Source organism: Hemicordylus capensis, chromosome 4 (assembly GCF_027244095.1).
Source record: "Hemicordylus capensis ecotype Gifberg chromosome 4, rHemCap1.1.pri, whole genome shotgun sequence".
NCBI classification, from domain to species: domain Eukaryota; kingdom Metazoa; phylum Chordata; class Lepidosauria; order Squamata; family Cordylidae; genus Hemicordylus; species Hemicordylus capensis.
The window spans coordinates 259,092,574-259,118,010 of NC_069660.1; the positions used below are offsets into that span (position 1 = coordinate 259,092,574).

The 25,437-nt window shown below is 43.9% G+C and overlaps 1 protein-coding gene across 1 annotated transcript in view; it reads left to right on the forward strand.

Moving 5' to 3' along the window:
* RP1 (RP1 axonemal microtubule associated) overlaps nucleotides 1-25,437 on the forward strand; it is a 339,664-nt gene that overhangs the window by 155,414 nt on the left and 158,813 nt on the right. The window contains exons 29-34 of the mRNA XM_053242771.1: nucleotides 1,821-1,905; nucleotides 4,725-4,784; nucleotides 5,028-5,034; nucleotides 6,977-6,998; nucleotides 7,939-8,105; nucleotides 23,136-23,355. Coding sequence (XP_053098746.1) covers nucleotides 1,821-1,905; nucleotides 4,725-4,784; nucleotides 5,028-5,034; nucleotides 6,977-6,998; nucleotides 7,939-8,105; nucleotides 23,136-23,355 — 561 coding nt within the window. The remainder of the gene's footprint in view (nucleotides 1-1,820; nucleotides 1,906-4,724; nucleotides 4,785-5,027; nucleotides 5,035-6,976; nucleotides 6,999-7,938; nucleotides 8,106-23,135; nucleotides 23,356-25,437) is intronic.

A 25,437-nucleotide genomic window follows, 5' to 3' on the forward strand; every position in this document is an offset into this window, starting at 1 on the left:
CACAGACACCTTGTCTTGCCTCACCTCACCTCTCTCGCACCCCCAAATCTGGACTGTCAGCTATGGGAACCCAACCATGTGAATAACCTTGACGATGCCCTTTCCTATCCTCACTCCCCTCCCCAAGTCTCTGTTAACTGAACTGGACCTCAGCTTCTGCCTGACTTTACTCTCATCTGTCTCTGGAATATCAGTTAGTAGCATAGCATAGGAAGCTGCCTTATACCAAGTCAGAGCTCAGTGTTGTCTACACTGTGGCTGTGACTTTCCAAGGTTACAGGCAGGAGACTTTCCCAGCCCTACTTGGAGAAATCAGGGAGCGAACTGGGACCTTCTGCATAAAGACATTCTGATGCTCTTCCACTGAACTATGACCCCACCCCCCAAGGGAAATATCTTACAGCACTCATGTGTAATCTCCCATCCAAATGCAAGCCAAGGCAGACCCTGCTTAACAAAGGAGACAATTCATCCTTGCTACCACAAGACCAGCGATCCTCCCCTGTCTGCCCATTCTGGGACCTGACCTAAACCCTGCTCCATGTCACCAACCCTGGCTAAGGCATGACACTGAACTAGGATTTTAAAAACTTCTTAAAACTTCTTAAACGGTCAAGGTGGCACTGGGTGTTCATCAGTAGTGATGTATTTAAAGAGCTTGGAAGGGATATTTCTTTACCCCAGCTGTAGCAGAAGTGCACAGGTAAGAAGAGCACTCCTAATTAATATAATCTGGAGACATGGAGTAAAAGTTCTAAATAAAATAGTTTATTTAGGAAATCCATCAGGGAGGTAGATAAGGCCGACAGGCCTTGGTGCTAGCTACATACAGGAAATGGGAAAGGGAGAAGAAGGAAGTATCTCACTCCAGGTGAGAGAATGAAACCTGAGACTATCAGTCTAACAAAGGGGAAGTAGATAAGAGAAAGCATCATCAGAGAGGGGTTTCCCTTGTTCACTATCTCTACTCCTAATGGTCAGTAGGGTTGCTGGTACTAAGAGTTGATGCCATCACAAGCGGCATCTCCAACAATGTATCTACCACCAGTGTAGTATAATGATTAGAGTGATTAGGAGCACGAAAAACCAGGTTCAAATCCCCACTCAGCCATGAAGCTTGCTGGACCTGTCTGTCAGCCAATCTGCTTCACAGGGTTGTTGTGAGGATAAATGTGGGGAGGGAACTATTTTGTATGCTGCTTTGAGCTCATTGGAGGAAAGGTAGAAATGTAATTAAATAGCTGCAACTATATTTTAGATAGAGTTGCAGAATCATGTGGTTTGATTGCTGGAAAATCCAGTATCCATGCAACAAATGCACTTCTTTGTGCAAAGATATCTGGAGCAAATAAAAAACAACAACCCTGAGCATTTGTTGTGTAAAAACAACAGTAACCCCAATACTTGAAAAACCTCTAAAAATAAGTGTGAGTGGTAATGAAACATATTGACCTACTCCTTGAGATTATATTGCACCAAACGGACTTCACTCCCACAAGGCTAAGGATTTAATCCATTGCCCATGTGCAATATGGCACCTGAAAGAGGGATCAAAATGAGGTACAGTGTTTAGCTGTTCACATATTCTGTTCCAAAGCTGACTCAAAACAAAATATCTTAACCTTGGGCCTAACCTTTTTTTGCTTTTGAGGAAAAATAAGGTGTTGAGAGTATTAATTATTTGCTTTGCTCCAGGGAACTGTGTTAATCTCTTTGTCCTGATTAGTATGTTGATGTGCCTGGATTTAATTTTTTTCCCAATCAAGAGATTCCCCCCCCCCTCCAAAGGTGCAAGTACACTTTTTGTCATTGAATCACAGGCAGTGGATGGTTCCTTCGAAAGATCGACATCTCATTTCAAGAGGGAGAGGATGCTGAAGAAGTAATTGAGTTTCCCTGTGATAGGTATGCAGTCGCTTCTTGAACTCTAAGCCAATAGTTTGCAACATTGTTCCAGGAAACCTGAGTCCCTTAGGGATGTGCACAAAGTGTTTCATGCACATCCGAGACAGTGGAGAGCAGGCACTTTAAAGGGAGGAAGGCAGGTTTTACCTGCTCCGCCATTACACCTTCACTGACCCACACTGCCCCAGAATAGTGCTGTTTGTATTAAGTAGCCGGGCTCTCTGTTTGCCTGGATACATTTGCTTAGAAATAGGAAGTTCCCTGTTCCCAGCAGGAAATGGCATCTGAACATGTGTGGACACCATCTTGAGTGGTCAAGATAGCGTCCACACATGCTCAGATGCCATCTCCTGCTGGGAAAAGGGAACTTCCTGTTTCTAAACAAATGCAGCTGGACAGAGAGCCTGGCTGCTTAATACAAACAGCACCGCTTTTGAGTGGCATTGGGGGGGTGGACAGCGAAGGTGTAATGGAGAAGCAGGTAAGAGCTGCCTTCCTCCCTTTAAGGTGCCCGCTGGTCCTCAACCGAAATGATTCTGCTGGGGCAGCTTGAAGCATTTTGGCAGCTGGAAATAGAGGTGCCAAAACAAACACATCCCTTGGAAGTTTAGCAGGTGGCGTTTCTATCAGGATTCTAACAGAGGTGGAACCAGTGGCAGGTTTAGACATAATGGCAGCAAGTATGTAGGATAAAACTGCCAGTTCCCAGTGAGTGTGCGCTCCCAGTACTCTGCTGTGTCTGTGTCATCCAGACATGCCAGTGTTGGCACACTTCCTTTCATCAATGTCATTTTTGTGCGGTTCGGTGAGCAGAGATATAAGTTAGAAATCTCTTGAAATAGAAAATACTAAGAACCTTCACATGTCCAGATTTTCATCCAAATAAAATTGGAATCCCCCTTTTCTCCTTATCTAATCCTTGCATATCTTGATCATCTGAATTTACGGTGTGTCTCTCGTGTAACATTGATATATGTATATATCTCATGCATGTACCTCTGGGCATTTGGATAAATGAGGATGCTCCATATTTCACTTTGAAAAGCTCTGGCAAGAGTTTGACTTAAAATAACTTACTTAAGATTCCTAAACTACAGCAAAGTATTTAATTTAATTAGTAAGGCTAACAAAGAGGTTCATTTGAAAAGGAGCTGGATAGAATAATTTTCTCTTTTAACACCAGTGAGACTATGTGAAAGATATTTAACAGCTTTTCATGCTAGGTAAAGGTTAGAATCCAGAGATTCCTTGTAGATGTGAGAATTTTAAGGTAAGTACATAAGTCCTTGATGTATGTACAAGAGTTTCCACATTAATTTCCATGGAGGGACTGTTACATATATGCATTCCTCTGCTTTGACTGTTGAAACTTCTCTGTTGAAACAAGTGGCCTACAAATGCTCAGAAGTTGTCCAGGGTATCTGGGCAGTATGGAGTGGGATGATTGTGAACCTATTCCACTTTTAGCCTACTTTCCAATAGGCTTATGAGATCACCCAGCATTCTATGTGTGTGTGTGCGTTTGCCCCCCCGCCCCAACTTCGCAACACCTGGACCAATTTGAACCTAATTTGGTGCAGTTGCAGTGAGTGACACACAGGGACACCTCAATGGCATAGCCCATGATGATGTCATCCACCCCAATCTAAGATGGTGGATGCATAAACTTTTGAGGTGCAAGTGAGCTAGCTTGTGAACCCTAACCAATTTGAACCAAATTTGCTACAGCTGTAGGGGCAGATGGGGAAACCTCAATGGCATAGTTGGTGATGGTGTCATCTACCCCAAACCAAGATGGTGGATTTATGAATGTTTGAGGAGCAAGTGGGCTAACTTGTGGACTGTCTGATTCGAACCAAATTAGGTACAGTTGTAGTGAGTGACACACAGGGACACCTCAGTGGCATAGTTTATGATGATGTTATCCACCCTGATTGAAGATGGCGGACATGTGAACATTTGAGGTAAAAGAGATCTAGCTTGTGGACCTCAGTTTGAACCAAATTTAGTCCAGTTGTAGAGACAGAGAAAGGAAAGTAGGCTGATTGGTTCTTACTAGAACAACTTGGTTTTTTTAAGAGTAAAAGGATTTACAATGGGGTTGAGTGGAGTTTCTCTTTTTATAACTATGTTCCTTCCCAACCAAGGGAGAAGCTGCACAAGGGCTAAAGCACATTATTATGGGTGCATAGCACACTTTACTTTTCCATTAGGGGGTACCAGGGCAGCAGAGGGAAGAACAGATTGCAAAAATCACTCTGCCTCCCTCCCTTGTGTGATCAGAATTTCCTCTGTCCATGGAAGTACTAGGACTAGTGAATCCAGTATTCTGTTCATAAGCAGTCAATTGGAGTGGACACTCCTACTCTAGACTTGTAGCATAGAAAACATTCTAATATCTAAAGATCATTGTGCCTGAAGAATATATGTCCCTGAGAGTAACAAAGCCCTTAGGGGCATTTTTCAACAGGAACAGTGCTGAAAATACAAAATCTCAGAGCAAAAGAGAAATTGAGTAAATTTCCTCCCAGGACCAGCATGGTGTTAGAAATGTGTTAGAGCACTAGTGCTGCATTATTTGGATGCCTGCTATTAGTTCATAGTCTCCTGATGATAAAGTTCTTTGCTGGTGCAAATTCACACAATTCTTCTGAAGCAAGTAAAGCTACCCTTGTTTATATCTGCTGCAATAATATATAACGTGACAAGTGATACTTAAAAACTTTATTAAAAAGTCAAAAATAATGTGGGGTTTCAATTTACTAAGACTAATTACTAACTTGGTTCACTGTAATTACTATTTTTTTTTACAATGGAAGATGGTTAGATGAATACCAAGATGATGGGAAGACGGAGAGAGAGCTAATTGCCAGAAGTAAGTACTGAAAATAAAGATCACTTGTATTGTAATTATATCCTAGGTACCAAATTGCCAATTAAGCTTTTTGTGAATGAGAGTAAGATTATTTTTGTTTTTATTTTAGAAAATACTGGTTTTGAACCGATGACATATGCTAGAGGTAAGGAATACTCTCTATATTCTCTTGTTGTAGTGTTTACTTTGTAACCTGAATTTAAAATCCATTCTGGTCTTAAGTGGACAAATAAGAGAAACAAGTTAGTGGCTCTGCCAAGTAATCATTCATGCAAAGTGTCTGATAACATGGGAAGTGCAGACAAATTGGCTGATAACGATCTGTAGAAGGGCATGTCAAGCCATTTAGCTGAGTAAAGGAAAGGATTTCTCACTAAGTATTTTTGGTTTTCTTCCAATCTTTATTATTCTATTCTAAAATGAGTCAGACATTCCTCTGGGAGCAGATGCAAGGATTGTTTTGTTTATGCCAACATCACTGTCATTTAATAAATGGGGACAGCTCCCCCAGCAAGCAAGTGGAAAAATGCATTGTGAAGTGACAGCAAAAGCAGTTTCAAGTCAGAGTTCATCAAGCTATTCTTAGAGTATCCAGAAATAATGCAGACTTAAGCTACACAGCTACCAAAACACAACAGCTTTGTGTAGATCCCTGGTCTTTAGTAGGCATCCATAGGTTGCATCAGGTCCACTGAGCCTCTCCAAGCAGTCACATATAGCCACCTATTTGAGTTTCTTTCACTGAGCTGGGGATTGGACTTGCAGGCAGTCACCTACACCTATATGAATGGCGCATGAGTTTTCTACACTAGGCAGCAGGTCAGGAAGTAACTAAAATTGAACAAGGGGGACAAAGATCTGAGGAAAAAGGTAGAGGAGGGCAGGGGCCCATCTTCACATTTTTATCCCAGGGCCCAATCCATCCTTGCTACCTGCTTTCAGGGGGTTGAACTAGAAAACCTCCAAGATCTCTTCCAACTCTAAAATTCTATAAGTCAGGCCATGAATCCATCTAGCTCAGTGTTGTCTTGTCAGTACTGAGCAGCAGTGACGCCCCAGTATTTCAGACAGAGGTTTCTCTCATTCTTCCTGGAATTGCCACGGAATGAACCTGGGACCTTCTGCATACAAAGCATGCACTGTGCCACTAAACTGAGGCCAGGGTTGATGCTAGGTTTTGGGGGGGGGGGCTGAGGGCAGGGCTGGGAAATGGGCACTATCCTTCAGCACTATAGTGATGGTGGTGCTGAAGAAGGGATGTCCATCTGCTTCCTGATTAGCTTTCTTAAACAGCGACTGTGGGGAGTGAGTGGCCAAAGGGCATGTGGAGGAACTGCCCAGGTAGCTGACAGATGTTCCTTCTTCATCAGCACCATTGTGGGTCAACAATGTTGAAGTATTCACTGCTGATGCCCACCACTGCCAGGTGGTGCCTTGGGTGAGTAGGGCATGGGAGATCTAAAATTGCACCACCACCATCAAAAGAGGAGAGCCCTGTTCCTTGTGGTGCTCACCATCACCTTATAAACTTGATAGGGCCCAATGGGGAGGCTTACCAGGTGGTGGTGGGCAACAGCAGATGCTCTTCCAAAGAACTAGGAATTCAAGGGTCAGCCAGGGGGACCTTCTAAATCATGTGGGCCCTCATGCCTGCACCCAACCTGATGACCCCTGATGTTACCAGTGGCTAGAGATCCTCCCCATTAGAAAGGAAAATCTGCAGGTTGCTGTCTTCTCCTGGTGCCTTAAGTCTTCACCTCTACCCATTACTCTATTCCCAACAACATTCTCACCTGTTTGATTGCTAGTGCTTCCATCCAAGATGGCCTGTTTCTTTATATTTGCAGTGTAACAGAATTATATGTTGATGGCAGCTTGTTTTTGGATTGTTTCTATTATGAAGATCTGATTCTTTTGATAGTATATAGCGTCATTCTTACATTTAAAGTTCCCTTTCGTGCTTTGAGGAGGCCCTATTTGGTGCTTTCTTGTTTGTCAAGATGTGAATGAGGTCTGTTAGGGTGCCACCCCAGAGAATGCCCAAGATCTATCTGTGGAACTCTCTGCCCAGAGAAGCTCACTTGGCTAAAGCTCTTCTGAAATTTGAAAGAATAGTCAGGACTGTGTGTATAGGAAAGTATTTGGGTCACTGGAGAGAGATTGTGGAGATGGTCTACCACTGCAGTAGAGCCCCAGACACCTTTACTGAAAGCTAAAGGTTTTCCTGTCAGATGGAATATCTAAGAAAAGTCAGCTGCAAAATATATCACAGCATCAATGAGAGGAAATTCTGCTGGAGAGAATGATACTGCATGGTGCCTTCTGCCTAGTTCTGGAAAAAAAAATTAGTAGGAATACAGGGCAGAACTACGTGAGGTATAGAAGGTAAGGACAGGAATACATGCTTATCCCACCCCCTTGGGATAAAGATCTTCTACTGGAATGGTTTTGAGATTTTACACGTTGTGAAAGTAAGAATCTAGAAGAAAGGCAAGGAGATATTTGCCAGGGACCTTAGGAGGTCTCAATCTCCCACAACATTTCTGACTGCTAATCTCATCCCCAACAAGTTGTGATTCATTCCTGTGACCTGCCTAACTGTTGAGCTTTTCTATATATCTGGAAAGAGCCAGCTAGTGATAGATAGAAAAAAGTCTTACATAGTGAGGGTGGATGGACAAGGGATGCTAAACCAAGCAAAAAAGATAAAAATAAAAACCAGGGAGAAGGAAAAAAATGGGAAAAGAAAAAACTATCATGAAAAAAACACAAAATGGGGCTGAAAAACAGGAATGTTGCCTATTTTTCATTTTTAAAAAATTCAGTTGCATAAACTAAATTCCATGAGAATGTCACAGAATGTTACAAAGTACAGCACCACTCATTTTTAATGCTTTATTTATTAAAATGTTACTAAGATGCAGCTGTATAAAAGTATATATTCACAGTTTCTCTCCACCGCCTCATAGCCTTCTGTCATGTTGTTGTGGGTGATACAGTCTGAGTGAGTGTAGGAACTCCTGGCTTCAAAAATACCATGCAGACGTGCAACATTATTGAAATGTACTGTACTCACCAAAACAAAAAACAAAAAAAACCCCAGTCTTCACATTTCTCTCCTCATTGTTATAAATAGGCTTTTATATTTTATTCCATAGGACAGTGGAAAGTGCTGGTTAAAACTGCTCAAGATTCCCCAGAGCCACGAGAGTGTAAAAGGACCCTTGTGATTTATGGCTCAGAGGGCAAAAGTGATGATCTTCTCCTGTCTCCACAACACGCAGGATCTGTGTGTTTTCAACCAGGAGCCACTGATGAATTTCTTGTAAGTCACAGCCTCACAGTACTGCACAAAGATTGCAGAGACATCTTGCTCTAGCCAAAGGATATATTAGGAATCCTGCTGTGGCTGTAGCAAATGCCATCCCTGTTTATCAAGATGGGTTGATGGTGCTTGAGATTTTCTTCTTGTGCTTTCCTTGTTCTTTTTCAATCTGCAAATAATGTTAAGGATGCAGTCAGTATGGAAAGTAATGCATATTTAAAGCTATAAACAGTATGAATTATTGTATTGGTTGCAAGATTGTGCCATCCACAGCCTACAGTGAGAGATTGGTTGTTGGTGCTTTGCATCTTCCGAAGAAATGAAAAAGGCACTTTCACCATTATTAACAAACAAATAAACCCTAGGGGTTTTTTAAATGTGGAGTTGAGTGATCCCATGACATTTGTCTTTTTTCCAGCCAAGTCAAGGAAAGCAGAGGGAGCTGTGAAAAAGCCACGAGAGGTTGATGGTTAAGACTTCAGGCAGCTGAACAGCAGGCATTGCTTCCAGAGACGCTCTTACTACCCCTAGACTCTGGGCCGAATTCTGGGGCTTCCACACCCCCTGGAGCCCCCCCCCATCCTTTTAGTCTGTCCCGGGTGGTGTGGTTTCCATGCCGCTGGCCCACATCTTGCCAGGCAGCCAAGTGTGACCTTTGCTTTAGAGATGGGCAGTGGAGGGAGTGGGGAAAGAAATGTGTGGGATGGGGATATAGTAAGTTGCATGTTGAAATGTCTCTGTGTAAGCATATTTGCATAAATATACCTGCTTTATATTCTTACATTCTTGTGAGTTCAGTTGCTGTTTGGGACCTCAAGAATCCACGTGTTAAAAATACTGCATGTGTCACGGAGTGTGTGTGTGTGTAGCGGGGTGGTGCTTAACTTGCAGTGGTGGTGGGGTTCCAAAGGTCTTTAGGTCCTAGCTCCAAAATTACCTAGGTGCACCTCTGATTGCACCCAGACCCCTGAATAAGAGATAAGACATCACTGAGTGGATTAAAATACAGGCCACAATTTTATTAGTCGCATACTAATTTATATGAGCCACATCAACTAACCTAGAGTGTGAGTACAATTAAATGGCTGAGGCACAAACTGCCTATCAATGACCGCCTCCTTTGCTCCCAAGTGAGCAAACTGAGTCAAGAACAGCAGCGGTCATCTGCTCCCACACTTCATGTCACATAAGTGGTTGCATTACAGGAGGTCAGCTGCACTGCTGCTATCACCACCCCACCCCAGCCTCATAGCTCTGAGTGGACAAGTTGACAAATCCCCAAAGGGGGTCTATTCCCTGTTACTAAAACTGCCCCAGAGCACTGGTGGCTATACACTCCAAATGTGCTTTTGGCTTAGCGTGGGCAATTAGCTTGGCTAGAGGGAGCAGTTTGGTTCCAGTATCAAATTTGAGCAAGTTTGGCGTATTGGAAAAGACGAGGAGGCAGAAATACAGTTCAGAAGTTTTATCAGGGTATAAACCTTCTATCAAGGTTTAGTTAGGCAAAGCAATGAATCTTTGCTGGCATTCTAGATGGAAGTATGGCTGGCAATAATTTAGCTTGAAGCCCTAATTAGAGATCAATTGGCTTAGCTAAGGTGCTTAGACCAGAGCCTGGCTTAAGGCTTGCTGTGGAAAGTGTTTGAAAATGGGGAAGCTGAAAAGAGAGATATAGGGAAGGAGGCTTAGAGGGGCAAGAGATTAGTTTACCTATCCTTCTTGGTTAAGTTGGTGCATTCATTGCATGTTGGCAGAAGTCTCCTCGTGAGGAACAGGCAGGAAGGTGGAGAAGAGAAATGAGGAGGAAAGGGCTACAGCTCACTTGTATGAGAATCCATAGGATAGTGAGCCAAACAGATTCTGAGGCCATGTGCTTTGGCCAGAGGTAGATATACCTCAAAACCTTCCCTGAGGCAGTTTCCAAGCCATTCTACCCACCCTGAAAGTGGCAGGTTCCATACACAACAAAGAAGTTCTTTGCTGCATGGCATTTGTCACTTTGAGTGTAAATTTGTCCAACAAAGGCAAAGGTAAAATTGTGTAGATGTGTGGTGCATGTGACATAGAGCTGCACTGGACTGACAATCTCAGGAACAGGATGCCCTCCAGCTGTACAATACACATCTCTAGTTTTGGACTCATTTCCTCATCCAGTTTTGGACACATTTCCCTCAGTCCTTGCCAGCTACGTTGTTAATTCAGAAACGGTTAGGATGGAAATGTGCCGCTTATCTGTGCAGTTCCTGAGGAGTGCTCCACTGTTATACCTTGTGAAAGGGAGGATTTCTTCCCTAATTGATTCACCTTTTGAAATGGGGTCTGCTTGCTGGCTACTGCCTTTTTTCTGAAAGAGAAGGGTGGGGGCAATCCATTCAGTCTCCGCTATTCTGACCTTGGGGCACATTGGACCATACTTTGTTCATGCTGAGCAACCAGCTGTGGGTCTTGCCAAACCCAGGTAGATGAAAGGTTCACCCTAGTCTCAGGCTGAATAGCTGTCCAAACTAATATAGATATAGGGATGCTACCCTGAAATCGGACCATCTGGCAACATTCAAGATAGCCCTGCCTGGGCCACAGAGCCCTGGGAGGCTCCTCCAAGAAGGCCTCCCTTTAATATAACTGAGCCACCAGTAGCTCTCAGATGGTGATATTGTGGCAATTCCCTTGTAATGTACATTCACCTGCCATTGTGACCAGAGCTACTCTGGTTAATGCGCCCACAACTAATGATCACAATGCCTAATAAACAAAAACACAACAGTGTGGAGTATGTGAAAAACAAATCCCCACCCAAGGCAAACCAAAGTGGGGATCAAAAATTCCTACTTGGCCCAGTTGGTGACAGGCTTTTCCACAGATGGGAGGGTGCCAAGCTAAATTTGAAAGGGGGCCAGTTCAGTGAGAGGATAAGCTTATAGAGCCCTACCCAGCATTGACTCACCCAAGTATCCTCATACTGCTTCATGCAGTGCAATGTGTCCCATTCTATCGGCATTTGGTGACCCTTTCTACCCCCTCTGGCATCTTCTGGGAACCAAGGGGAAGGAGTGGCAAAGCACAAGGGATTCCTAAGCCATAGGAGCAACCGATCTATGCATTCCCTGAGTTTTTCCATGAGGACCAACCTCAGGGAACCTATCCAGCCCAAGTGAGGCAAACCTTAATTAGAATCCTCTAGGTAAGCCCTTCCCCCAGTCCATGTAACTGTGGGCAGGGCTAGAGTGGGGCTGTTATTTGTCCCATGGGTATATGAAGTATGCAAAGCCACAGTCCATCTAGTTAACATTTGACCATAGAAACAATCCAGAGAAAATTAGGCTCAACAGATCCATTTTAAATATGAGGGACTAGGTTCACCGATCAAAAGCTAAATCCTATAATTTCAATGAGAAAACACTTTTGGTATTTACATGGAGTTAGGCACCAGTCCTTAGGGCAGTTTATGTTTCAGAGGATTGTGCTCACTATATATACCTTTCTCTGGCATCCTAGGGAAGCAGAGGATGTACTGAACCGGGGGCTGGAGGCAGTGATGGGCTGGATGTGGGCTAGCTAACTGAGGTTAAATCCAGATAAGATGGTACTGATGGTTCATCGAAAAGCCAGCCGGGATGGGATGATTCAACCTGTTCTGGATGGGGTTGTACTCCCCTTGAAAGAGCAAGTGTGCAGCTTGAGGGTATTGCTGGACCCGGCTCTGCTTTGGGATGCTCAGGTGGAGGTAGTGGCCAGGGGTGCCTTTGCACAGCTTTGGCTAGAGCGACAGCTGTGCCCTATATCAAGAAGGCAGGTCTGGCCACAGTTACCCATGCCTTAGTCACATCGCAGCTGGATGACTGCAATGCACTTTACGTGGGGCTGCACATGAAGAATATTCGGAAACGTCAGTTGATGCAGAATGCGGCTGCCAGGGTTCTTTCTGGAACTGCTCACTCAGAGCATATTGCACCATTTTGAAAGAGCTGCACTTGCTGCCAGTTTATTTCTGGATCCAATTCAAGGCATTGGTTACTTTAATGCCATTCATGGTTTAAGTTCCGGATACCTGAAGAACCGTCTGCTCCCAAGGGTTTCTGCCCACCCAACAAGGTTGTCAGAGGGGCCTTTGCTCCATGTGCTGATGTTGAGGGAGGCTAAATTATCATGCATGCGGGACATGGCCTTCTCTGTTGCTGCCCCCAGGCTCTGAAACACTCTCCCAGTGAATGTCCACTCATTGACATCTGTGGCTGCTTAAAACAAACAAACAAACAAACAAACAAACAAACAAACAAACTAAAGGTTTTTTAATTTGTTCAGGCTTTTACCCCTTAGGAGCTGCCTGGTCTCCCAACTTTCCTGCTTCTGTTTGTCTTTTTGATTGCTTTTTCGTGTTTTATGGTTTTTACTGTTTAACTGATTTTAAGGTTTTACATGTGATTTTAATGGAGTTTTACTGTATTTTAACTTTTGTAATGACCTTAGGATGTTTTATGAAAGCCGGTAGAAACATAGAATGAATGCATAAAATATAGGGATTGGTGCCAGTGTTCCCTCTAACAGGGATTTCCACATGCTGTTGACTACAACCCCCAGCATCCCCAGCTGGAATAGCCTTTGCTTGGCAATTATGGGAGCTGTAGTCAACATCTGGGAATCCCTATCAGAGGCAACACTGATTGGTGCCAGGTCAGTTTTGCCATAGCTGTCTATGGGCCAGTTCAGATGATACTTCCCAGGACCATGCAATTTAAAAGGGGTGTGTGTCAAGAGCATGCCCACTGTGACATCTTTCGCAGACATCCTGATGCCTTCCCAGTGCATGCTTTCAAACTGCTTCTAGTATGTGGGTTGCATGTATATGACCCTGCCCCTATGAAATAAAAGGGATCTGCTGAGAGGGCATCAGGATATCTGTGAATGACATCATGGGAGATGCACTCTCAGTACATCCCCCTTTTTATTGCATCGGCTGGGCACACCAGTTCTATTTGTGACTTAGCTGCTAGGTTGCTTTGCTGAATAGCCATGCATCTTCTCCCTACTCAAGTATCGTTCATTCTTTCTTATTATTTGTATTGACTGCCTCACGTGTATTGGAAGAACCCTCTCTTGCATATCCTCATATTTGGGGCACTGATGTAGAAAATATAGCCTGACTTCTTACACTTGCTGGTAGATTTTTAGACAGTGAGGCAATTTAATTCAAGACCCATCTGACCTTTATAAGAGTGTAATCTATTACAGCAGGGGTCTGTTGAGGAGAATGCCTCATTTCAATAATAGAGCAATTGGCTGTTGAAAAAGCTACTTTTTCAAACACTTTGTAATTGTTTTGCCCTCAGATATACGAAAGCATGGATGTGTAGCAATCAACATAGAGGGACATTACTGTAAGTGCTTTCCAAACGACTCTGTACATTTGACTAGAGCAATAGTAGTAATACTTAGTATTTATGTAGCGCTCTTTACGGAGTGTTCCAAGCACAAATATTATCTCAGTAGGCAGGCCATTGTTAACTTTATATTACAAATTGGAACAAGGGAGCTGGGAGGGAAAGACTTGCTTGTGTGCCCTCTCCCGAATTATGCTCATAATGAGTTGAAGTGTAAACCAGGGACTTCCCAGCTCATAGTTCATGCTCTTAACTAGTACAATACAACCACTTACTGACAGAAATTGGAGAACATAGGCATGGTTGTTGTGTGATTCCTTTCACTTTGGCTACTGTAGCTTGCAGTCCTGCAGTGGTAGCCCATTCCATTAGGGCGGGGGAGGTGCAGAGAGCAAGCTGCAGGTTTGGCTTCTTCCCACGCTTCTCGGCCTGCCCTGGCAACCTCACTCTCCCTTGCCTAGCACCCCACAGTGATGATCCCAGACTTTGGGGCTGGTTATATGCCTTGGGCTCATGCCTTGGGTAGGGGGAGGTGAGGGAAAGTGAGGCAGCCAGGACGAGGCAAGAAGCCTGGGAATGAGCCACACTTGTCCATGCCCCCTGCTCCACCCAGACGTGACACCAGGGCACACCTGCAATATTTGCTGACTGCACTTCATGTGCATAGTTGTTTCATAAGAACATAGGAAGCTGCCATATACGGAGTCAGACCATTGGTCTATCTAGCTCAGTATTGCCTTCACAGATTGGCAGCGGCTTCTCCATGGTTTCAGGCAGGAATCTCTCTCAGCCCTATATTGGGAGATGCCAGGGAGGGAACTTGGAACCTGACGCTCTTCCCAGAGCGGCTCCATCCCCTGAAGGGATTATTTTACAGTGCTCAAACGTCTAGTCTCCCATTCATATGCAACAAGGGTGGACCCTGCTTAGCTAAGGGGACCAGTCATGCTTGCTACCACGAGTCATGCTTGCTACCACAAATAACCATAGATGACACTATAGGGGGACCAAACTGGGCAAGTGACCCTTCTAGACATGTACTCCCTCCCCCCACCCCCCGCCATTGCTCATCATGCTGGTGGAGCTGCACGAGAATCATTGCAGCTGCTGAATCAGCAAACAAGCTTTCTGCATTTTAACTCTAGCAGTCTGTGCATGTAAAACAGAGATCCCTCCCACCAAAACCTACATTGTCTGTTCCTTGTCCCTCCCCTCAAAATATTTCTCTCCCCCTATAGTCCCCATTGGCAGCACTATTTGATGTGTTTTATGTTTTTAAAATACTGAAGAATTATTGGTGTGGTGTGAAAGTCTTTGGGAGCCATTCTCTTCAAGAACCATTACGGGTTTGTTGCCCTCTTTATATCTTATTGCTGAGGCTGTTTAAATGATCATAAGATATTTTTTTTCATGAGTTCACCTATTCCCATTTGTGGCAGCACAACTGGTTGCCATGGGAATGGCTGTGTGATGTTTGCAATTAACAGAAGATTGCACATTCAGCAAAGCAATAAGCAGGAGCAGTGGAACAAAAAAGGTCCAGATTCTATACAATAGTAATAGTACTAATTCAAGTACAGATAATACAGCATAAAGAGATTGATTTTCTTGAAAACAATAGATCTTATTTTTATCCCAGACTTTGATTTTAAGTATTTCTATGGATATCAGGTCATGATTTCCTTACATTTTAGACAAAATAGACAAATTGTATGCCAATTATTTGCCTCAGTCAGGCAGCTGTGGCACTCACAGGAGACTCCAGTCAGTGTGCATGCACTCATCTCCCCGTGAGCAGGAGCTGTTCTGCTCTCTCCTATGAATTTGGGGATGCTCCATATGTGCAGCGAAGGTTCATATCTGCCGATGGAAGAGCATTCCCTGACACTGAAGAGGGAGAGATTCAGTGTAGATACATTCAATTGAAATAGATGGAACCTGCTTCCATGGGAGTGTGGTTAGGATTGAGGTGAAATGTGTACATATTGAAGGCAACAGTTTAAAAAAACAAGCCAATTCAGTTTAGGAAAAAACCCACTATAGCCCGAAAATACAGATACTTGGTTTTAGGCTAGTGTTCTGTACTCCCCTTGTCACTTATGATCTTGTCTATGAGAGAGATAATTCTGCCTCTGCCACTCACAGTGGCCTTTTTGAGCACACTAGAGTTCAAGCGCTGTTATTTCACTCAATAAACAAAAGCAATTCCAGAGGATGTCTCATTATGTAATCCTTTATGAGGACTGTTGCCATGTTAATACTAGACAGAGCAGCTATGATGGCATCCTTTATTGGAGCAGTCTTATCTTTAAATATATGGGGGGTTTTTGTTTCCAGGAGCTCTCCTTCACATGAAGGTTGCAATCCTATGTCCAGTGACTTGGGAGTAAACCCCACTGGACTCCTTGGGACTTACTTCTGAGTAATCATGTGATGGTTCAGCTGTAAAGCTGAGCTAAATAGAGGCAGTGCTGCTTGCTTTAGACAAAATGTAAGCATGAAGCCTGGATTAGTAGACATAATTATTAGAACCAGCCAGGAGACTTGTTCAGAGGAAGAGGGCAGTTAGAACATGATGAGGTTTTGTTGCCTGGCACAACTACAAACCAGAGCTCATGTGGAGAACTGAAAAATTGGATCGAACTGTGATCAGTTCAAAGAGTGCATGGAGTTGTTACACACTGTTTGCTCAGCTTGGTTTAGAAGGCTTTATTACATTAATCTGGGGCTAAGAGAAACCAAAGTGATAACATATTATTAGCAGATCAAGAGGAGGAGATCAAATTGGGAAATAACAGGTTGATAAATATTTGTTCCTGTTGAAAGAATTGGAGCATACAACTAAAATCTTCAGAAGCTAAATAAATAAAAGGCAACAAAATGCAAATACTTTAACTGACTTAAAAGTCTCCAAGAAGCAAAGAGTGGAGATGGTAGTAACCGTGGATGAGATTAGCAGTGAAAAAGTCAAAAGAAGTGGGAAAAATCATTTGAGAAACTCAAATTATAGCACTGGCAAAGCCACTCTGGAGCAGAGTGGGGGCGGTAGTGGGGGCGGGTCTATTCACTGGCTGAGAGGATGATGAGCTTTACTTCCTGGTTTTGACACCAGTCACTCTCTTTGCACTGGTGTTGGCACATCAACCATGGGACGTGGCTGGCATTGAAGCATGGCAGGACCATCCATTGCCCACCCCTCTCCCAGTCAGTGAGTTGTTCCTTAGCCAGCTGGATGCTTTGCTGGTATAAGCCATTGAGGGAACTACTGGCCAATTGGGAGAAGGGTGTGTGTGAAAAGCTGGCCACGCATGCTGTGTTGATGTGTTGACACTGGTGAAAAAGGTATAATCTGTATCTAAACTTGGATATCTGTTGCCTTCCCCAACAAGTAAACAGCAGGGGTGCGTGCAAAGGGCAGTGACAGGGGCTGCAATGCAGCAGCAGGGAAGGGGTCACTGCCAACCCTCCTGTGACCCTGCACTATTGTATTATAGAAGGTGCTGCTATCTACCTGCCCCTTCCCCAAACTATTCAATTCAGGCCACAAGCAGAGAATAGATGAATTGCTCAATGGCACTTATAGAATAGTAAGCAGCAGTGGTATACCAGTGCATCTGTCAACTGCTCTAGGTTTAATTAGATCTGGGCATTGAACTGGAATAATAATCACCTTCAGTTCTATATTTGCAACCACTATTGCAGATTAAAATTACTACTTTACTATTTAACAGAGATTGAAAGAATGGAAAATAATCCACCTTTTAATAATGCTTTTAGGAAATTTAGGACCAATAAAAGTACTTTTTCACACAGCATATAATGGAATACTCTGACATGGGATGTGGTAATGGCCACTAGCTTAAATGGCTTTAAAAAGGGCTTAGACAAATTCACGGAGGACAGGTCAATCAGTGGCTACTAGTCTGGTGCTATAGGCCACCTCCAGCCTCAGAGGCAAGATGCCTCTAAGTACCAGTTGCAGGGAGCAACAGTAAGGGCATGCCCTCACCTCTTGCCTGTGAGCTTCTCAGAGGCATCTGGTGGGCTGCTGTGTGAAACAGGAAGAGGTATATCTAGGGAAAATAGTGTCTAGGGCAAGCACTGAAATTGTGCCTCTGTCCAAACATCTGACACCCATCTTTCAGATAACTTTACCATAATATCAGCTCAAAAATACAAGTCCAGAAACTTTCAGGAGAAACAGGTTGTGAGCAACACACACGAATACACACATACAACCACACAAGTGGCACATATGTGCCAGTCGCCTTCCCAAGGAAATGCAGCACATCCTTGTGCTGGACATGCCTCCATAGAGCTAAGCAGTGAAAGCTCTCTTTAGCAAATGCTCTGCCACCTCAGCACACCTCACTACAGGTTGCTGCCTCCAAGAAATTCAGGGATGGGGTTTTCCCCCCTGTCCAAACAGCTTTTGCCTTAAAGGGAGATGATTGCAATGAGAAGTCCTAGGGGCCCCCAAACAATCTGAAATTATCCAGCAGCTTACAATAGGCTTGGATCCAGCAGCTTGATCAGGAAGAAGGTGGAAGTTGCAGCTCGCCACAGAACAGCAAAACAGTGTGATATTTGAATCAGAAAAATGGTTTGTGTTTGTGAGAGAGAAAGAATTTATAACAATAATCTACCCTGTACTACCGTCACCAATTTTCTGTCTCTGCCACACTGCAAAGGTTTGGTAAAAGGTTGCCCCTGCCCCATCCCCTCAAGTTCTGCCTGGCATGCAGACAGAAAAAATATTACCAGCTAAAGCAAGCTGGCTCTCCTGCAAAGTAGCTATAGGCTGAGAAAGGGGGAAGGCGCACCAAGGGAAAGGTGTTTGGCTCTGGAATGGCCAATGAAATAAATTAAAAAGAGACAAATTGCTTGACTTAGTAACCAATCAGCCAGCTTTCCCCTAAATCTGCTCCAGGTGCAAACATGGATGCAGTTTTGCCCTTGATTCAGTGTGCTTCCTGGGTCTAAAGGTAAAAACAAACAAAAAAACACAAAAACCAATTCTATTGCACACATATTCCATTTCCTCTCTGTCACTGTGACAGATGCTAAAGTAATAAGAGCATATGGCCTGTAATAGTGTATATTGGATGGAGGACACCAGCCACCTTCATAGTATTACCACCCTTTCAAAAGTAAACTCTGCCATAAATGAACCAAGTAGACACACAAATATGGTGCCTTGGATAAATGACACCTCCCTTGTTCAATACAGAGGCAGGCAACAGGCAGACTGGACAGTAAACTTTATGGCTAGTTTATCAAATGCACTGGACAATCAGAATCACAGCATGACTATTCAATGTGTCTTTTAAAAACAATTGTGTTCAAATTAAAAAGGGAGTTGCATTGATTTTTTCAAAAAGACATTCTAAAAAATAACTTTTTTTTAGAAGGAAAGGAAACTTGAGCAAATCTACTTGGGATGCACAGGCAATAAAAACTTGAGTACAACTCAGCTTAATTGAAGGGAATAATTTGCAGCACATTAACCACTTATTTCAAAAGACAAGCCATTTCTCAGTATGGTAAGACTGCACAACACAGGGATGGCAATACATTGCAAATGCAACATTTCTGGGTGTGAATTCTTACAACAGTTTTTTTTAAAGCACCACACAAGTTAAAGGCAGGCATTTTCAAAGTTTGAAATCCCACAACCCTTATAATCAGATTGCTTGACAAATATGCATATAAAGGTAGAGCTCAGTATAGAGAATTAAACAGCATGTGAGTGAATATTTCCATTTTATTCCTTGCCTCTCCCCACCAACCCTTCAGTTTTACCAGTTTACAAGGTATTAAACCAACATTGTCTTTTTAAGGGATGTTTTGTCCACTTGCTTCTTGCATTCTTCTGACTCCCTAGATCAGGGAAAAAACTAGACTAGGACCTCACAGCGGCCATTTGAGCATGCACGGTGGCCATGTTTTATTTTAAAAATGGCCACCGCACATGCCCAAGTGGTCCCTGCGAGGTCCTAGGCCTTGCCAGGCCTTGCAGAGGCCTCTTGAGCATGTGCGATGACCTCCAAAATGGCCACCGCACTGATCTTTGTAGGCCTGAATAGGCCTGAAAATCAGCCCGGGATGGGCTGTGGCGGTGATCTAAGAGGCTGGTCGGGGAAGGGGGAATCTTTCCAGACCCCCTTCCCACAACCTTTAGGAAGTCCCTGAATGGGCTACAGGTTGAAAAAAAATTGTGAATTGGGGAGGAGGTGGGAAGCAGCATGGCACTGGTGCCCCTCCCCCAAGTGGCGCCCAGGGCACGTGCCCTGGCTGACCTACCCTAGATTCGCCTATGCTGGACTAGATAGGCCTTGGGCCTGATCCAGCAGGGCTGTTCTTATGTTGTTACATTATTTAAGCACTCTGATCATATGTGCTAGGTGACTGAAGTGGTTTAAAGAATGATTGATCTGTGTAAAGTGATCTTTACTATCCACTCACAATTTCACAGATGATTTCTATCATCTTATCCTAGTTTAATGTTTGAACCTCTGTTCTTACGGCAACATTTGATGATGTAGCAACCAATCAGATCCAGTAAGAATAAACAGATGGAACACTGCCACTGTCAGTAGGAGCCGGGGGGGGGGGGGGGGAGAAGGCTATCATCAGGATAGCATGGCAAACTGGTTAATAGACTAATGGTCAAGTCCCGAAACAAGAATTTGTTCATAGCATCCTTGTGTAGGGCATTTTCCTGAAAACCTGAGAGGACATTGAGATTGTTACCTAGGATCAGGGAAAAATCAGTGATTTGCAGAAATGGAAATAGTGTGAGTAGTCTATCTTCAGCTAATACAATTTTGGGAAGGCCATTTCAGTAGATCAAAGAAAAGCTTGATATCTCTGTATTTTAGCTGCTTAGACGTCTGTAGAGCAATAGATCTAGGTAATGGAGTAGGGAAGAGAAAATATTATCCCATATTGAGGGGAAAAAATGGGGGGGGGGATTCTAAGCCAAAAACTTTGTAAAACAGACTGTTGTATTATTTGATTGAGTAGCTATTTGATATTTATGGAGTCTTGGAGTCAATATGTAGGCAGAAAAACTGTAGCCAACCATTTTACAGATTGGAAGTCTTACTGTGAAAGGGCTAAGCTAATTCCTTCATTGTGTATCGAAAAGCCACAATCTAGAAATGAAGGAGGGCAGTTTATTTTTTTCTTTAGCAGTTTAGAATAGACTCATCAATGTTAACAAGGAGATCAACACATACGTTGATGATAAAATTAGAGCAGTTAGTGCATAAAATCCCACTGAACGTGTTATGCCTACGGCACCCTAGACTGTATTTTTAAACTGTATTTGAAAAGCACAGCACTCAAGCATGGCAAATGTCACCACTTTTCGTATGAATATACACCAAGCACCATGAAATCAGAGTTACTCCAGTATGCAAAGCCTTTGGATTGTATTTGGCAAAAAAGATATTCACTCCAGGTCCACAAGGAGTGAGGCTCCACACAGTGGCAGCTCATGAATGCGCTGCTAGGGTGGTGGTGGTGGGAAGCACCTTTAAGAGTAAATGAATTCTGTGCTTACCTCTGCAGCCGCCGCACCTGAACGCTGTTCAGAGAAGTGGCATGCCACCCAGCAGCCTCTGCGGTGGGGAATTGTTGCCGCCGCCACTCACCATGCTTACACGGAGCCGAGCCCCAGCCAGTGGCCAGGTGAGTGGTGGTGGCGATTCCCCACTGCAGGGGCTGCTGGTGGGCGGCACACTGCTTCTCTGAACAGTGTTCAGGTGTGGCAGCTGCAGAGGTAAGCACAGAATTCATTTAACCTTAAAGATGCCTCCCGCGGCCGCACCCTCCCCAGCGGCTCGTTCATGGGCCACCACTGGCTGCTCATAAGAACACATGTGCATTCATCTGCAGACATGGATCATTGTGCCATTGATGTGGTAATAAAGGAAATTGTAAGCTGAGTGAACTGCTTCTATTTCGCATGTAAATAGTAAGCCTTCTTGCCACAAGGCTGTTCCTCCCCAACTTTGCATTAGTAATCCATCTTGCTCAGTATTGTCTACACTGACTGACAGCAGATCTCCAAGGTTTCAGGCAGGAGTCTCTCCCAACTCTACCTGGAGATGCCAGGGGTTGAACCTGGGACCTTCTGCATGCAAGCAAATGCTCTACCACAGAGCTACAGTCCCATCTCCTAAGGGGCGTATCTAACAGCAGACAGTGCTCACATGTAGCCACCCATCCAAATGCAAAGCAAGGCAAACCATGCTTAGCACACTACTGCAAGTTCAGCTTTCCACCCAATTCACCGGCTTCCTTATGCACAGAACCTTATGTACGAACAGAACCTACATATGACCCTACACATTTCAGCCCTCCAAAGCTTTGCTTTGGTACTTTGGCCCCTCCTCCTAGTCCTTCCATCACCCTCTAAAGGTATTTACAGGGCTGGGTGACAGGCTGCTTTTCTGTGTGTTCACTCTCAGAGGCAAGGGGTAGGCAGCATCTTCCACTACTTGCTTGCTTATTGATTGATTTATTGATTTTATTTTATTTTATTTTATTTCTATACCGCCCTTCCAAAAATGGCTCAGGGCAGTTTACACAGAGAAATAACAAATAAATAAGATGGATCCCTGTCCCCAAAGGGCTCACAGTCTAAAAAGAAACATAAGATAGGCAGCAGCAACAGTCACTGGAAGTACTGTGCTGGGTGTGGATAGGGCCAGTTACTCTCTCCCTGCTCAATAAAGAGAATCACCACATTAAAAGATACCTCTTTGCCAAGTTAGCAGGGATTGCATTTCTTTAACTGTCCTGGATTTCTGGTAATTGTGTGGTGCTCTTGGGAATTGTACTCTTCTCTGAGCCTCAGAAAAGAGTATGGTTCTAAGGAGCACTATGCCATTTCCAGGACCCCAGCAGGATTAAAGAAAAGAAGTCATTTTAAAATGCAAGCCACAGAAGACGCTGTCTGCTTCCCCTTCTGGAGCAAAGGTACAGGGGAAAGTTCTGTTTCCTGCCCCATATCTGCTCCTGTAAGTACATTTAGGGACAAGTCAAGGTGGGACAGGCCAACATGAAGCTTAATGATTTGATCCAGTTTCTTTCACTTTGTCCCTACTCCAGCCCCAACCAGACCAAAGCAAGCCAAAGAAGGGACAAAGGTGAACAGGCCCCTGAAGCTTCACACAGTTCTCGTCTTTATTCAACTCATGGAAAGCTACCAACATATTAATCAATGCCATTCCTTGCACGGAAGTATGCATTTTCTCTACTTATATTGGGAAAAAGAAATAATATTAAGGTACTGAGAGCCAGCATGGTGTAGTGGATAGAGTGTTGGCACTAGGACTCGTGAGACCTGACTTTAACTCCCCATGAAGTTTCAGCCATGAAACTGACTGGATGACTCTGGGGCCAGGCACTTATCTCTCAGCCTAACCTACCTCACAGGTGTATTATGAAGATAAACATAACCACATATAGTGCTCTGGGCTCCACGGAGGAAGAGTGGGATATGCATGTAAAAATAAATAAATATCATAGCAATAAGAAAGTGAGTGGCTTTGCCAGGAATTTAGTTTCTGCTACTTGGGAAAGTCTACATTAATTAGGAGTTCTTTTTTTATAACCTATTCTTCCACTTTCTTAACTGCAGATTGAATCTGGAGATGTTGGAGATGTGTACAAGATTCGGGTCAGCTGTGATGATTTGTCGGGCTTTGAGAGCTGGCATTTGAAGTCTTTTCAGATGGAAGAGCGAGGCACTAATCAAGAGGTGAACTTTGACTGTAGCTGCTGGTTCTCTCTCCGCAGAGAACACCAAGAACTGGTGAAAGAATTCCCTGCAGTGAATAAGAACCAGAAACCTTTACCAGGTAAAAATAGCAGAGAAGGCAGGAACAATGTGAACTAGCCTTTGTGCAGCAAAACTAACAATTTTTGTTAAATTCCTCACTGCTTCAAAAGTACAGTGATTCTGAAGCAACACTTCACATACTGAAGGCCTCTTGGTTAAATGAAAACTGTGTACAATAAGTCTTAGATTCTGTGTATAACTCTGTGTGTAGGCCAGAAAGTTATAATTACATTGGTAAAAGATGAAGCACATAATTTGGGTAGTGGAAGTAATGTTTGGTAGACTGAACACTTAATTATTTTGCTTATCTGAACTTAAATTGCTGAAGTTATTATCAGGAATGATTTCCCTGTTTAAAATACACATATTGCTTTATTTCTCGGAAGGCAATGAATGGATCTACTTGTTCAGTTACATCAATTAGCTTTGCCTGCTGTCAATAGAAATGAAGTTGTTTACTAGTTAAGTTTTACTGACTAGGTGCTAGTATAAATACTCATACTTCCTGATACATATATATCAGGAAGGATACATATATATGTGTGTGTGTTCAGGCTTGAGGGCACTACTCTATACAGTTGTGGGGGCAGGACCATCCACAGGAACCTTCAAAATACAGACACTGTCCCAGCATCTGGGAAATAAATGCCCTGATGACCAGCCAAACAGCAAATGGAACACTTCTGATGTCTTGCTGGGCAGCCACACTTCATCAGGTATGTTTTAATGACAGGGTTCCTTGCTCGTGTGCCCCTCCCCTTCCTGGGATGGAAGCTGTCAAAAATTATTGCATGGTTCCTGCATCCTGGGCGACATGCTAAAGTGTGTGTTGCAGGTTGCTAAAGGAATCAAAGGACATATACAGCCTACAGCTTTGTGGAAATAGCTTTTTGGACCCCTCCAGGACAATACTAACTGAGCAAAGAGGCACCTTTTAAAAGTGGTGATTCTCTTTATTGTCAAAATATATGTTTTCTCTGTTTTCACATTAATGGACAACTTGCAGGTTTGCACAGGTGGGGTTTCCACAGGTTACTGCACAAGGTTAGTACATTGGCATTTCAGCCAAGCAACGAGGTGTCAGTCCCCTGGCATGTATGCCCTAGGCTTGGAAACAACCAGGTCCCCCAGTTTCTGGTGTCAATGGGGCTCCATATGTATGTACACATATTTCTGCAGGCCTGAATTGCTGAAAATCTCTCTTGCTGTGCCGGTCTTATCATCCCATCCTTTCTGTGTGGATTGACGGGGGGGGGGCATAAGATACAGTGGAAAAGGGGCTTCCTGCAATGTGGTTCTCTCCCTGTCAATGCATTAAAGCTAGGGACGTGGTGTCCTTTCTGCCAGGCAATGGCAGGAGGAGTGTGTAGACAGGGGAAGGAGGAACAAGTGCTCTGAGAGGTGGCCAGTGAGAAGCCAGCCGGCATAGAGTGGATGCATTTCTGGGCAGGTCTGAGCTGCTCTCTCTGTGGTTTCGGGAGCAGCCACAGCACAAAACCCAGGTTACAGCGGCAGCAGAATTCAGATGAAAAGGTGGCCCTTTGGAACTTGAATTTTCTGCAGCAAAACTCACTTCAAACCAAAGGTTCAAATTCAGGTTTGGGGTCAAAAACAGACCCACAGTTGGGTTGCAAAACCACAGTTTCATGCATTTGGACAACCACAATCTTGAACCTCTAGCTTGTTTGCCTCCGGTTTGGTGTTATGTCCAAAGGCGGCCTTTCTTTCCCTCTGTGGGTTGTCCCTTGTTCCTGGCAAAAGGGATCCATTGCACAGGTTGCTGCTTTGTGTTTGTGATTCCAGGGAATACAAACCCTGTCTATGGGGAGCCTTGTGAATTCTGACTGCAGGTATAAACTGCCTTCCCATCTACTGTGCCATGGAGGTCTGCACAAAAAACAAAACCTGGCAGCTTCTCCTAGTTGTATCTTGTGTGTGTAAAAGCATGCCATGAACTGGGGTGGGTGACATTATGGATTTGTTCAGCCATTGCTGTGCTTTGACCGGTGCCTTCCACGTCACTCTATGAAGGGTGCCATCAGTGAGCATAATCCTGATTGCTGTGTCGTGACAGTGTTGCCAGGGCTGCTGTATGAAGATT